The 14,564-nt window shown below is 68.4% G+C and overlaps 1 protein-coding gene across 1 annotated transcript; it reads right to left on the reverse strand.

Moving 5' to 3' along the window:
* Positions 1-3,634: 3,634 nt before the first annotated feature.
* Positions 3,635-13,475, reverse strand: LOC101435928 (programmed cell death protein 1). Its single transcript, XM_004482770.5, is given in 6 exon segments — positions 3,635-4,815; positions 5,502-5,536; positions 5,958-6,072; positions 6,074-6,117; positions 6,641-7,006; positions 13,355-13,475. Coding segments are annotated over 6 exon segments (876 nt in total). The 5' UTR covers positions 13,431-13,475; the 3' UTR covers positions 3,635-4,575.
* Positions 13,476-14,564: the final 1,089 nt, after the last annotated feature.

Below are 14,564 nucleotides of genomic sequence, written 5' to 3' on the forward strand. Positions count from 1 at the left end.
TCAGCTGTGGACTTTAGTTAATCACATAACTGTAGTAATACTGGTTCATCAATTTTAACACACGCAACACACCAGCGCAAACATTAATAAGCACAGCAGTGTGTGGGGGGCGAGCTGCAGGGAACTCTGAACTTTCTGCATGATTGTTCTGTAAACCAACAACTGCCCTAAAGAATAAATGTTTAAAATGTTTAGTTTTGCTTTCTTTTGGATTTAAATTTTTTTTGATTGTGTAACAACATCTCGATTCCAAAATACACGACACAACAAGGTATGTCAGTGACGTCTCTGTGCCCCCCTGGCCTTACCATACCACTTGCCCTGCTCCCTTAGATTATCAACTTTTTAAAATGTATTTATAATTTATTTTTAAAAAGCCCTTAGCTTATCTTTTAACACAGCTTCTCCTTGCAGCCTTCCACGGTGTCTTCTCACAAACACAAGCAAACACGTTTTCGTGTCTGCCTTGCCGTGCCCTCCTGGGGCTGCCCTGGCTGCCCTCTCTCGCAGCGCCTCCCACACCCCGCATCCCGAGACGTTCCAAGCCCGAGCCCGGGGGCCCCCTCCCTGCCCGTGGCGCCCGCCTTCCTCGCTGGCGCTGGCGTGCCCGGGAGCCCCGGCCATGCCCGGCCACGCCCGCGAGCACCTGTGCGTCCCGCTTCTCACCCATGGGTGTCTCTGCAGGTGGGATGGACGGTCCAGGGGCAAGTGCTCCCTGATTTGCGAGGCAGCCCCGACGCTCTCCCAGGCAGCCCCCGACGCTCTCCCAGGCGGGTGCTTCCCCCGCAGCCAGCGGGCCCGCTTCCCCGGCCTCCCGACCACCCGTGCTGCTCCGAGAGGCGAGAAGGCGGCCCCTGCAGTTTCGCTTGCACGCGGGGCTCTGCTCTCGTTCTGAGTAAGTGGCACATCCTCTCGTTGTGGGCTGAGCTGGCTGCAGGCCCCCTGGCCATTTCTCCTGCCCGCTGGTCCCTGTGCCCTAGGGACGTTAACCCTTTGTGCGGCGTAGTGCACGGCTGCCCCCGGTCTGCTTAGGACGATTTGTTGCCCTGCGAATTGTTTTCAGTCAACCTTTTATTAACTACTCCTTGATTTCAAGCCGGTTAGGAAGGTGTCCCCTGCTTCTGTGCTGTGCAGGCATCCACGGGTGTGTTCTCATTTCCATTTTCTTTATGTCCTGAGTGGCTCCTTTTTTCGTTCTTTCTTTCATCCTTTTCCTTCCTTCCGCCTCTCTCTCTCTCCACTTATGTCCCTGTTGCATTTGGGATTTATGTGAGAATGTGGCATAAGGTATGGATCCAATTTAATCTTTTTCTCGGGACCACTTACTAGAAACTCCCCCCTGCTGGTGTGAGGCGCCCCTGAACTGGACACTGAATTTCCACACACAGGTGGGCCAATTTCAGGGTCTCCATGTGCTCATACCACACCTTTGCTGTTATAATCAACCTCACTCTCTTGTAGCCTGCTTTTTCTTTTTCTTTTTTTGATGTTTGCTTTGGTTGTTACTTGATAGCTTATTTTTCCTGTGAACTTTGTAATTAACTTGGTTCGTTCCAGAAAAGTGGGTTTTTATTGGGATCATGTTAAATTTCTGAGTTGGTTTAGGAAGATGTCACGATGTTGTCCTGGTCGCCAGGTTTCCCCTCCTCAGAGCTGAGCCTTGGGCCGCGCTCCCCTCAGTGGGCTGTCCCTGCCGATGAACTCTGTCCAAGCGTTTCACCTCTCCTGCTGCTGCTGTGGGTAGAGGCCCCTCCACCTGCCTGGGGCCGGGGGCACAAAGCCTCTCACTTCTGGCTCGCGCTGCTCAGCGCTCCTGCTGCCGGCACTGGCTTTCCCGTGGACTCCGCTGGGTTTTCGGGGCTCCAGGCTGGGCCATCTGCCAGCCCCCGCAGCCTCCCCCTCGCGCCCGGCCCATCGGAACCCGGCGCTCGCAGCCAGCACCATGCGGTGGCGGCGGGCGTTCCCACCTCTCGCCTCGCCCGGGACAGGACCCTGGAGCACAGGTACACGAGGTAGCGAGGGGGCACGAGGGGCAGGGCTGGACGGGAGGTGTCGTCAGTGTCCTCGGGCAGCAGCCAGGGCCCCGCCCGTGGAGGGGCTCGAGCAGGTCACAGCCCCCAGCCCGTCGCCCTCCGGAGATGGGAGCAAGCCAGCCCACCCTGTGGGTTCAAGGGGGGCCCGTGTGCCCCCAGCACCTCACGACCCCTGGCACCGTGGGACCCCCGGCACGGTGCGCCCCCAGCATCACATGTTCCCAGCACCACCTGCCCGTGTCATGTGCCCCCAGCAGCAGGTGCTGCCAGCAAGCATGGACCCCAGCACTGTGTGCCCCCAGCACCGCCGGGCCCTGGCGCCTCGTGCCCCCAGCACGTGTCCCCTGGCACCGCAGCACCCCACCTTCTGCACCACGGCCACTGCTCAGCAACTTGCGCTGCCCACCCACCAGCCCTGCCCCAGTCTCAGGGAGCCCCTGCCTGTAAAAGACCCCAGTTGAGGGGCTGGGGCAGGCACGGCACCTGCGCCTCAGATGCCCTGCGCGTGCCATGGCCTCCTGGGGTCAGAGGCTGTGGGACACCAGGCACAGAGCCCGGGAAGGGCTTTCGGGGGCTGCCCACTGACCCTTAAAGCCCAGTGGTTTTGGGCAGAGACACCTGTGTGAGTGTGGGCAGGGTCAGGAGCTGGGGAGGGGGATGCGTGTGAGCAGGAGCTGGGGGCTGTGTGAGTGTGAGCAGGAGCTGGGGGCTGTGTGAGTGTGAGCAGGAGACACGGGGCTGTGTGAGCGTGAGCGGGAGCTGGGGGCTGTGTGAGCGTGAGCAGGAGACACGGGGCTGTGTGAGCGTGAGCAGGAGACGGGGGCTGTGTGAGTGTGAGTGGGAGCTGGGGGCTGTGTGAGTGTGAGCAGGAGACGTGGGGGCTGTGTGAGTGTGAGCAGGAGACACGGGGCTGTGTGAGCGTGAGCAGGAGACGGGGGCTGTGTGAGTGTGAGCGGGAGACACGGGGGCTGTGTGAGTGTGAGCGGGAGCTGGGGGCTGTGTGAGTGTGAGCAGGAGACGTGGGGGCTGTGTGAGCGTGAGCAGGAGCTGGGAGCTGTGTGAGCGTGAGCAGGAGCTGGGGGCTGTGTGAGTGTGAGCAGGAGACACGGGGCTGTGTGAGCGTGAGCGGGAGCTGGGGGCTGTGTGAGTGTGAGCAGGAGACACGGGGCTGTGTGAGTGTGAGCGGGAGACACGGGGGCTGTGTGAGTGTGAGCGGGAGCTGGGGGCTGTGTGAGTGTGAGCAGGAGACGTGGGGGCTGTGTGAGCGTGAGCAGGAGCTGGGAGCTGTGTGAGCGTGAGCAGGAGCTGGGGGCTGTGTGAGTGTGAGCAGGAGACACGGGGGCTGTGTGAGCGTGAGCAGGAGACGTGGGGGCTGTGTGAGTGTGAGCAGGAGCTGGGGGCTGTGTGAGCGTGAGCAGGAGACGCGGGGGCTGTGTGAGTGTGAGCAGGGTCAGGAGCTGGTGGAGGGGGCAGGCCTGGGCCAGTGCTGCTTCCTCTGCCACCAGCCGTGGCCCAGCGCCCAGCGCTGCCCTCAGGGGTCTCCCTGCCCTCTCCAGCCCCACGACGCCCACACAGGACAGGACTGGCCTTCCTTAGAGCTCTCACGGCCATTTAATTAGAGTATTGATTGTAAGGAAGTAGACCCGGGGGAAGGGCCCGAGACCGGACGCTGCCCGCTGTGGGCACGGTGAGCGTGTGGAGACAGGGCCTCACCGGCCTCTCAACAGGGGGTGCCTGCAGCTGACTTGACCCCCATTCCCCAACCCCCCAGGAAATAACCCCACAAACGGCCCTGAGGAGGAGAAGGGCGTTGGGGCGGCTCCGGTGCAGACCATGGGCGGCCACTTGTGCCTGCCCAGCTGCCTCCTCCCTGCCCAGGACGGCAACGGCTGGGACTGGGGCCCCCAAATCAGCCACACCCCTGCCCTGCCCTGGGGCCCGGGGCTGTCCCAGGATCCCAGGTTTCCCGCTAGAGCAGTGGGCCCTGGCCGGGCACCATTGGGTCCTTCTGGGGAGCCTGGGCAGTCGGCGGGGGAGCTGGGGGGACGGGGTCTCCGAGCAGCGGGCGGGGCTGTGGCCAGCCTGCGGGGAGCAGCATCCCGAGAGCCAGCGCGGCCTCCCGGGGGACGAGCGGGCCCTGCTTGGCCCCTGGGTCTGTCTCCTCAGCTGCACCTGGGGCCAAGGGCTGCGCAGGAGGGCAGAGGTCAGCCCCTGCGCCCCGCAGCCCCCGCGCTTGGCAGTCAGCCCTTCCGGGGGTGCCCGTGGGGAGCGCGTGGCTCATGGAGGCTCGCCCCCAGGCCCGCCGGCTCAGGAGAGTGGGCACCTGACCGGGAAGTGTGGCCTCAGCCCCCACAGGTGTGTGCCTGCACCAGGTGTGCATTACCTGCCTGTGCCCACGCCACCTCCTGGCCAAGACCCCCCACGTCCAGCCCCGGAGGCCCCACAGGGGGCCGCGGGTCCCGGCGAATCCTGGGACCGAATCCCCGCCCGGCACCAGCCGCCCGCGTCGTAGCGAGAGCGCAGGTGTGGGCGGGGTGGCTGGTCAGAGGGGCCAGGAGCAATGTCCCTCCTCGGGCCTCGGCGGCCGGGGCACCTGCAGGCTGTCGGCCGAGCCCCTGCGGCCTGTGGGGGGCCCCCCGGGCGGCCCGTGGGGGAAGACGATGGTGGCGTACTCCGTCTGGTCGAGGGCGCGGGGGGCCGGGGGCTCTGGGGTCTGCTCTCGCTGCTGGAAGTCCAGCTCGCCGTAGTCCACGGAAGGCACCGACACGGCCGGGGGTGGCTCCTGCTCCCGGAGAGAGGGGCCCATCAGCCCCCGTGCGGCCGCCGGGGGGCCCACAGCACCCACAGCGCCGCTCCTGGCCGCTGGTTCCAGGCTTTGCGTCTCTGGCCGTGCCATGGCTGACCCGGGCTCCGGGAAGGCTGGCGCTGGGGGCCACCCACGCGTGCACAAGCGTGGGCTCAGGGCGAGAGCACAGGCGCGTGCCAGCCTGCTTGTGGAGGAGAGGGCCTGGGCCAGCCTCCCGTTCCAGGACCCTCGCTGGAGAGACCCCCGGCTCCAGCAGGGGCCGTGCACAGGGTCCTGCTCGCCCGAGGACCAAGCAGGGCCCACGTGCCCTCCCCCAAGCGCGAGGACGGTTGTGACCAAGGCCTCTGGGCACTGCGTGGCTGCCCCCATGGCCCCTCTGCTTCGGGGCACTGTCACGCAGCGTGGGGGCTGCCCCTCCCTGCTGGGCGGGCCTCAGTTTCCCCTCTGTAAAATGCCGAGCTGTGCTGGGCCCGGGTCCGTGTGGCTTCAAGCTGAGGAATCGTCCTTCCAGTGGACACGGCGCCCGGACCCAATCCACGCACACACCTGGGTGCACAGCCCCCCGCCCGCCCGGCCCGGCTGGAGGTGGGAGCGTGAGGGAGGGGCCAAGCCCACCCCGGCAGGGCCCGAGCCCACCCCGGCGGGGCGTGGGGAACACTCACCGGAGTCACAACTTTGCCGCTCGCCCCGCTGGCCCCTGCGGAGAGACGCGCTGAGAGTCGGGCGGAGGAGCCCGAAGCCGCGCCAGCCCTGGGGGCCTGTGGCCTGCGCTGGGGGCTCCGCGGCCCGCCCCGTGAGGTCGTGTCAGGGGCGCTGCGGCAGGGCTGGGGCCGGCGTGGGGACAGGGTTGCCACCTCCCACCTGTGGCTGTCGCTGCGGCGACCACAGGCCTCGAGCCTACTGCCTCGGGGCGCCCAGCACGGCCTGCGGTGGCCTGTGGCCGCGCGGGGGCCGCACTGCGACTTTCTGTGTGACCTCGAGGACAGCCTTGGACCTCTAGCCTCAGACCCCCTCGGAGACGTGGCCTCTGGGAGGCCCCAGCCCGCCTCCTCCCTCGGGAAGGCCGGCCCCTCTTCCCAGTGCCGGTGGGGGTGGGGGCGAGGGGCGGGGGGGCTTACCTGGCGAGCCCCTGGGGCAGCTGGTGGCCAGGACCCAGGCGAGCAGCAGCAGCAGGACGCCCCCCAGCGAGCTCGAGCCGCCCACCACCAGGGCCCGCAGCCCGCTCGCGCCCCCCCGGGGAGGGGCTGGGGTGCGCCGTGGGCGGCTCTTGCGCTCTCTCTGGGGGCAAAGCGGGAGGGTCTCAGGCCTGAGGCCGTGGAGCCCGGTGCAGGGGGCCTGGGGGGCCCGTGGGCGCCGCTCTCTGGGGGGTTTGGGCCTCCTGCTCTGGGCACGGAACCGCCCCCTTCCTCCTGCCCTGTCTCCTCCCTCAGACAGAGGGCTGGTGGGCAGGACGGCGGCAGGACCCTGCCTCGCTGGTGGGCCTGTTCTGCCCTCCCTGGAGTTGTGCTCCCCCTCCCCTGGGGCCGTGCTCCCCCTCCCCTGGGGCCGAGCTCCCCCCTCCAGGACCCCTGCCCCTCCCCTGGGGCTGTGCTCCCCCTCCCCTGGGGCCGTGCTCCCCCTCCCCTGGGGCCCAGCTCCCCCCCCCCAGGGCCCTGCCCCTCCCCTGGGGCCGAGCTCCCCCCTCCCCTGGGGTTATGCTCCCCCCTCCCCTGGGGCTGTGCTCCCCCCTCCCCAGGGGTCGTGCTCTCCCCTCCAGGGTCCTGCCCCCCCCCAGGGCCCTGCCCCCCAGCCCCCAGGCCACCTGTCACGGTGAGCTCGGCGCGGGGGCTCTCGGTGATCTGGGTCTCGGGGGGCATGTGGATGGCCCCGCAGAAGTAGGTGCCGCTGTCGTTGCGCTGGGCCGCCAGGATGCTCAGGTGGAACTCGCGCCCGCTGGGCAGCCGCGTGATGTGGAAGCGGGGGTGGGGGGCGGGCGCGCTGCGGTCCTTGGGGAAGGCGGCCAGCTTGTCCGTCTGGTTCCTGAGGCTGATGCGGTACCAGTTCAGCCACAGCGACTCGGGCGCCCGGGACAGGCTGCAGGTGAACGTGGCGTTGGCCCCCTCGGGCACCGTGAGGTGGGCGGGCGAGAAGGCCAGGGGGCCCCAGGGCCGGGACCTCTCGGGGGAGCCTGGGAGACCGAGCAAGAGCGGGGGGCCTGTGAGGAAGGGGGTGCAGCAGCCTGCAGGGCCCCCTCCCCCGCCTCCCCTGCAGCTCCCTTGCACACCCCCAGGGACGGGGCACTCACCACCCGTCAGGCGGCACTTAGGGCAGGACTTGCTTCTTTGCCTTCTGTCCAGTGCCCTGGCTCTGACCCCGGGCCCCCCCGTTTCACACCCCCCAGGGAGGGCTGGGCTAGAACAGCCCTGCAGCCTGAGACCCCGCGTTCCAGGCTGCCTGTTCTGAGGCTCTGATCCTGCCTCCACTGCTCTGCAGGCCTCCACGCCCCGGAGGGAAGGAAGGGCAGCTGCTTGAGGCCGGGCTGGGCGGTGGGGGCCCCACGGAGCCCCCCCACCCGGCAAGGCGGCCCCTCCCCATAGAGCCCCTGCCTGGCATGGCAGCCCCTCCCCACAGAGCCCCCTGCCTGGCACGGTGGCTTCTCCCCACAGAGCCCCCCACCCGGCACGGCGGCTCCTCCCCACGGAGCGCCCCCCCCAGCATGGCGACCTCCCCATGGGGCCCCCCACCCGGCAAGGCGGCCCCTCCCCATAGAGCCCCTGCCTGGCATGGCAGCCCCTCCCCACAGAGCCCCCTGCCTGGCATGGCAGCCCCTCCCACAGAGCCCCCCCACCCGGCACGGCGGGCCCCTCCCCATGAGCCCCCCCAACATGGCGACCCCTCCCCACGGGGCCCCCGCCCGGCTGGCAGCCCCTCCCCATAGAGCTCCTGCCCGGCCTGGTGGCCTCCGGCAGCTCAGGACATTGCAGAAGTGGCCGTGGCTGGTGGAGGCCCAGTGGACGCGGCTCCCTGCAGGAGCCTGGACACCGGCCAGACGACGTCCCCGCGTGGGCCAGGAAAGGGCAGCCCTGCGCCTGGGCGCCAACGGCCCTGAAACCCTGACCTGGGGTGCCAGGGGCCTCCTGGCTGACCCTCAGGATGGGCACGTGGGTGCTTGCACACTCACGCAAGGCACACACACACGATGCTCGCACACTCACGCAGCGCTCACACATGCAGGTGCCTGCACACTCATGCACGAGCTCACACACGCACACAATGCCCACACACAGGTGCTTGCACAGTCTTGCACACACAGGTGCTTGCACACGCGGGTGCTCGCACACTCACTCCTGCACACCCACAGTCATTACAGTCACTTGTGCACTCGCCCGCATAGGCACACGTGCTCACGCAAACTCACACAGCCACTGACGTGCAGGCACACGCTCATGCCCCCTCATGCTCACACATGCTCACACACGCGCTTGGGGGGCAGGTGGGTGGCGGCCATGCCCTCCCGGGGAGGCCTAAGGACACACAGCGGAGGCAGCGAGGGTCTCTGAGGGCTGGGGGGGTGTCCATGGCCCTGCTTCACGGGGAAACTGAGGCCGGGCCACTGGGGTCTGCCTCCTGCGCCCTCGGCCCGCTGTGGGGGAAGCTGAGATGCCGCCTGGTGGGGGTTTCCAGCCCGCCCAACGCCCCCCGGCTCCCCAGAGCCTGCACCGACTGCGCGGCCCGGCGCCTGATCTACTGCGCTCTGCCTCGCGGTCTCCGCTTTGACCCCGCGACGCTCGCTCCTGCGGGCTGGTCCCACCCCCAGCAAGCACTCGCCGGCGAGGCCCGTGGGGGGTCACGTGACTGCGCCTGGCAGCGGCCCGGGGCTCCAGGGGCACCGTGTGGGCCAGGGCTGGTTGCCCTGGGCTGGGAACCCTCGGGGCATGTGCCCCAGAACCGCTGCTGCCGCGGGGTCCTCGAGGGGGCCAGGCGAGGAGACGGAGACCCCAGAGCGTGAAGCGTCCCGGCCTTGAGGGCTGAGACCAGCCTGGCCCTGCGGGACGGGTCCTCAGGGACCGGACAGGGCAGGAGGGGTCAGCCACGCCACCCGGGCCCCGGAGGAGGACGCAGGCTGGGAGAGGCCGGCCCAGACCCTCCCCACAGCCCCCAGCCCAGACCCTCCCCACAGCCCCAGCCCAGATCCCCCATCACAGCCCCCCAGCCCAGACCCCCAGTCATGGCCTCAGCCAGCCTGGCCCCCCTTTGCTGCCCCAGACAACCTAAGCCCCCCATCACAGCCCCCAGCCCAGAACCCCCATCACAGCCCCTGTATCCCGAACCTCCAATCACAGCCCCCCAGCCTAGACCCCCTTATCATGGCCTCCCCGGCTTGGACCCCCTCCCCCCAGCAAGGCCGGGCTGGAGCACCCCGTACCCCAGGCTCCCCACAGACCCCGGCTCAGGAGCCCCGCCTGCCCTCGGCGCCCCCCAGCCCGCCCCCCGCAGGCACCCGCTCGGCTTGCTGACCGGCCGGGGGCTGTGCGGCTCTCCGTGCCCGGCCCCTTGCCCCACCTGCTGGCGGGGACCAGGGCGTCTTCAGCTCCCGGCCGGCCGTCGTCTTTCAAGGGGCCCCACGGGGCCCCTCCCTGCCCCTCAGGCCCCGGGCCCCTCCCCGTCCAGGGGCACCGTCTGCTCGCCACCCCTGGGGACCCCCCGTTCCTGGACCGGCCCCCAGTGTGATTGAGGCCGAGGCCCTGGCTGAGGGCCCCTGAAGGGCCGCAGGGACGGCCACTCACCGAGAGCACCCTGCCGCCCCCTGGACACAGCGAAGGGGCCGCCCCGAGGAGGGTGAGGGCTCCCGGAGGCAGACGCCCTGCAGTGACTCCGACGGGAAGGACAGGGACGACGGGATGCGGGCGAGGACGCGCAGGGCCAGCGACAGGGTGGGACAAGGGGACCCCAGCACAGGGCGAGTAAGTGGCCCTCGGGAGGCCCGGCCCAGGACGCGGCTTTGGCTGGGACGCGGCTCAGCCCAGGATGCGGCTCTAGCCAGGACGCGGCTCTGCCAGGGTGTCCTGGGAGCTCGCGGGCTGGTGGGCCTGGAGCCTGGCTCCGCTCCCACCTCAGGCCCAGGCCTCACCCTGCCATCCGCCAATGACCCCGCCAAGCGCGAGGCCACACCGTGAAGGCGCAGCAAGGATGGCGGTGCCTTCTGAGCAGCCAAGCGGGTACCCCCGGGCGCGGAGCCCTGTGGGGAGGGGTGCGGGGCGGCCGCGGCAGGGGCGCGGGCGTCTGGCTCAGAGGCGGCTGCGTGTTAGGGGAGGCGAGTCCTCGCAGGGCGCACGCAGCCCGCGGGTGTGACGCGCGCTGCAGAGTGCGGAGCCTTTTCTGCAGGACGCGGACAGCGGCGCTGGCTTGGGTTCCAGGCGCTGGGATTGGCCGCCCGCTGTTCTTACTGCCGGTGCCGGGGGACGCGCGGCCGTCCACCGGGCTCGGCACGGCATGCGCTGACCAGGCTGTCGGGCCCCAGGCCCTTCTCCCATTGGAGCAGATCCGGCTCCAGGCAGCCGGGAGGCCGTGCCCAGGCTGGACGGCCCCCCCAGGCCCCAAGCTGGGAGGGGGCTGCCAAGGGTGACCGTTCAGAATCGGCCCCTGGCGGGTCCCTGGGCAGGGGTGCTGGGGGCTGTCTCAGTGGGGTCCCCAGTTTTCCCTAAGTTCTCGGTCGGCTCCAGGTTGGGGTGGGGGCGGCGGAGGTGGGAGGTGCTGGGCCCCAGGCAGCACCCACCATTGACCCCCTGACCTGGGCAGCACCCACCATTGACCCCCTGACCTGGGCAGCACCAACCGTTCCCTGGCAGCACCCACCGTTGACCCCCTGCCCCTGGCAGCACCCACCGTTGACCCTTGCCCCTGGCAGCACCCACAGTTCACCTCCTGCCCCAGCTAAAGGGAAACGCATCCAAGGCAGGGATGCGTCGATGGCTCTGGACCCGGAAGTAGATCCCGGCCACTTGTGAAAGGCCTGCCTGGAGACGGGGGCCGGGGTCCAGGGTGGCTGCGGGCGCTGCTTAGGTCATGTGGACTCCAACCCCACGGGAGGAGGACAGACGCCGCGAAGCCCAGGACACCCCGGGGAAGACGCCGAGGAGCCGCAGCAGAGACGGATTCGGGTTGCCGGGGTGGGCCGGGGGTCACTGCCTAACGGGTGGGGCTTCTGCCTCGGGGACGGAAGCGTCGTAATAAGGGAGGGTGGCCGTTCTCTCCCAGAGCCGCAGGCTCGGGCGCCGTGGGAAGGTTAGGGTGCATGCGCGTCCCCACAATTTAAAGAGAGAGTCGCCGTGATTAAACGGAACACACGCCCCGGGAGGGGCCTGGTGGCCGAGGGGACGGGCTCCGGGGCCTGGCGGGGCGTCTAGGGAGCTCGGGCTACGCTGTGCGCTTCGGCCGGCGCCCGCTTCCCAGCGCGACACCCGCACCGCGGGGGGCCTTGGCCTTCGGAAGGGGCGGGGCCGATGGGGCTCCAGGAGCCCGGCGGGCGCAGCCTGTTCTGAGCGCCCAGAGGGCAAAGCCGCAGCCGCAAGGTGGGCGGCCTGGGTACGGGGTTCGCGTTATTTTCTCGACTGCCCAGTATTTTAAAATATAAGTCAAAGAAAGAAGGGGTGACCCCCCTGGCAGAGCCCCTCACCCGCCGTGGGACAGACGGATCCCGCGGGGCTGTGGAGGGCGGCCCCCAGGTCCACGCTGGCCTTGAAACCGCGTCTCGCTGCGCCCACGGCCTTATGCCTGACTCAGGCAAGACCCCGCCGGGGGCGCGAGCGCGGCGGCCGGGGGCACCTCGTCGCCCGTGTGCCCAGGGCAGCGGTGCCTCCTGGCACCCACCCCCCCGAGAAGGGCTGCGTTGGCTGGGACGTTTTGCGTCACGGCGCAAACTCGTTCTTCCCGCCAGACGCGCAGACGGGGACGTTGGCCCACAGGGACCCCCACCCGCAGGTGCCGGGGCACGGGCGGAGAGCGAGGGGGGCCTGCCCTGGAGGAGGAGGTGGGGGAGGCGGGAGAGGCACGGGAGGGCTGAGGGGAGACCCCGAGCCGGTTCTGGGGCTCGGAAGCTGGCTCAGCCGCAGGGCCTCCCTGGGTGGGCAGGGCCGTGCTGTCCGGGCCCCGCGTCCGAGCCCAGGGTGGGTCCAGCGGCCGCGCGGACTTGGGCCTGCCCCTTAGGAGCAGGGAGCACTTGGCCGACGACTCACGGTCCACCCGGCCACGCGGTGTTGTGCTGGGGTGGCGGGAGAGGCTGCGCGTTTCAGCGACCGGGTACTCATGTTCTATTTTTGTGACTTTTCTGTATGTTTGACATTTTTTCCAAAATTTCAAGTTGGAAAGAATAAATAAAATGAATCTGACTTAGGGAATAAAAATGTTGGCTGCAGCCCAGGAGCCAAGTCCGGCAGGAAGTGGGCAGGAGAAACCCCTGCCCAGTGATGGGCCTGAGCCTTGAGACAGGCTCCAGGGCCCCTTTCACATGTGGGGAAACTGAGGCCCTGGGAGTCTGAGACTCTCAAAGCCGGTAAGCGGCTCTGGGGCTGGGGGGCGTGCTGCCAACGCCTCTCCCTGCCCTCCCCATCTTGGAGCCCTGGATGCCAGTGGGTCCCAGGGATGCGCCCCGCCTGCAGGGCTAGCGCGGGGGTCCCACCCTCCCACAGGGGGACGCGCACCCCTTCTCCCGTGGGCCCCCTGCCTGGCCAGTGTCCAGAATGGGCCTGGGCCCTCCTCAGAGAGAGGCCAGCGCTGGGGGGACCACAAGCCTGACCCGAGCCCCAGGGAAGGGACAGTCAGGACACAGGTCCAGGAGGGGCCGTGACGCACCGTGGCCCAGGCCAGAGAAGGCGCCGCGCCAGGGAGAGCCCCTGCGCTGGGCCCCGCGTGGGCGCCTGCTGGCATGGAGGGCGGGGGGCCCCTCTCCGGGCTCGATGGAGAGTGTCACCAAGGGACTATGGGGCCCCACGGTGGATGAGGGAGCTGGGGCCAGGGCTGCAGGCCCCGGGCCGCCCTAGCACCCCCTGTGGCACCGCAGCATGTCCTGGCACCGTACCCCTGGGAATCCCGCCGGGGCCCGTGAGCAGCCAGAGGAGCAGGTGCTCCTGGCGCTGCGCTCTGATGTAATTAGGAACACACCAGCCGCCTCCGATGCCGGCCCCTTGCCTGCGTGTCCCATTCAGAGGAAACGGCGGAGGTGCTGCGCTGCCTGGACCCAGCAGGACGTGGTTTGGGGCCGCGGGGGCCGAGGGTTGAGGCTCCGGGCAGCCGGGCCCCTTCATTCCATGGGGAAGGGCTCAGAGATGGGGGGACAGGAGGGAGGACAGAGGCCCTACCTGGCCAGGGTGGAGGGAGTGCTGGCCCCAGGGGAGGGGCAGGTGCGGCCGGCTGGAGAGGTTCTTCCTGATCCTGCCGGCCCCGGCCCCCGCCCCCCAGCCCCCCACAGCGCCGGCCCGTCCAAGGGCACAGGCCGTGCCCTGCCCTGCCCTGCAGCCCTGCCCGCAGTGCCACGTACCTAGGAGCCACGCGGGCCGCCAGCCCAGCTGCAGCACGGCCCAGGCCAGGGGCCACGGCGCCCGTGGAGGCCGCATGGCGGGCTGCCAGCTCCACGCCACCCGCGCCAGCCTCCTCCTGCTCTTCAGAGCCACCAGGGCTGAGTGACAGTGGAAAGGAAACCGTCCCAGGCTGGGAGGGGACCTGCCCCGCGGCCCCCGCCCCCTCTTCCTCCACCTCCATGTGGGCGGGGGTGCCAGAGAGAGAGCCTGAGAGAGAGAGAATGAAACAGAGCAAGAGGCCGAGGGGGCGGCGGGAACATGGAGAGAGACAGTGAGGAGAGACAGAGAGATAGAGGGGGGAGAGAGACAGAGGGAGGGAGATGGAGATAGAGGAGAGGGGGTGGGGAGAACATGGAGAGAGACAGTGAGGAGGGACAGAGAGATAGAGGGGGGAGAGAGACAGAGAGGTAGAGAAAGAGGGAGGAGGGAGAGACAAAGGGAGAGAGAGGGGCAGAGAGAACATGGAGAGAGACAGAAAGAGACAGTGAAAAGAGACATGGAGAGAGACAGAGTTAGAGAAAGAGAGGGAGAGACACAGAGACAGAGAGTTAGAGAGACAGAGAGAGATAGATAGGGAGAGACAGAGAGAGAAACAAAGAGACAGAGAGAGAGGGACAGAGAGGGACAGATAGAGAGACAGAAAGAGCTAGAGACCTGGAGATGAGGAGAGCGGCAGAGAGGGAGTCAGAAAGAGCTACAGAGGGAGACGGAGAAACAGGGCGCGCTGGACTAGGGGGCGGGTCAGCGTGGCCTGGCCCCGCGCCGCATGGGGGGCTCTGCGGGCAGTTCTTTCGTCCCTGCTCATTTGTTGCTGCCTCTTTCCACATCCTGCCTGAGCTGCCCCCCTCACCTGAGTGAGCACTTGAAGCTGAGTCTGGGGGTGTGGGAACTTCTCTCAGACCCCCACCCCACCCCTGTGGCCTGGAAGGTGGGCCACCCTGTGCGGGCCCAGCCCCACCTCACCTGCCCATGGCCCCTGAGCCCACTCCCATCTGGGCTCCCTCTCGCCTCAGGATTTGACCCAGGCTAGCTGTCCCTCCCACCACTCTACACCTCGCTCCCCGCACCCCCCCGTCAACCCTGAGGCGAGCTGGGTGAGGGTGGGGCAGCAGGCGACGTGAACTGATTCTGTACGCGGCATCCCCACCTGCCCAGCGCGTCCTGCTCCAG

Source organism: Dasypus novemcinctus, unplaced genomic scaffold (genome assembly GCF_030445035.2).
Source record: "Dasypus novemcinctus isolate mDasNov1 unplaced genomic scaffold, mDasNov1.1.hap2 scaffold_641, whole genome shotgun sequence".
In the NCBI taxonomy this organism is placed as follows: domain Eukaryota; kingdom Metazoa; phylum Chordata; class Mammalia; order Cingulata; family Dasypodidae; genus Dasypus; species Dasypus novemcinctus.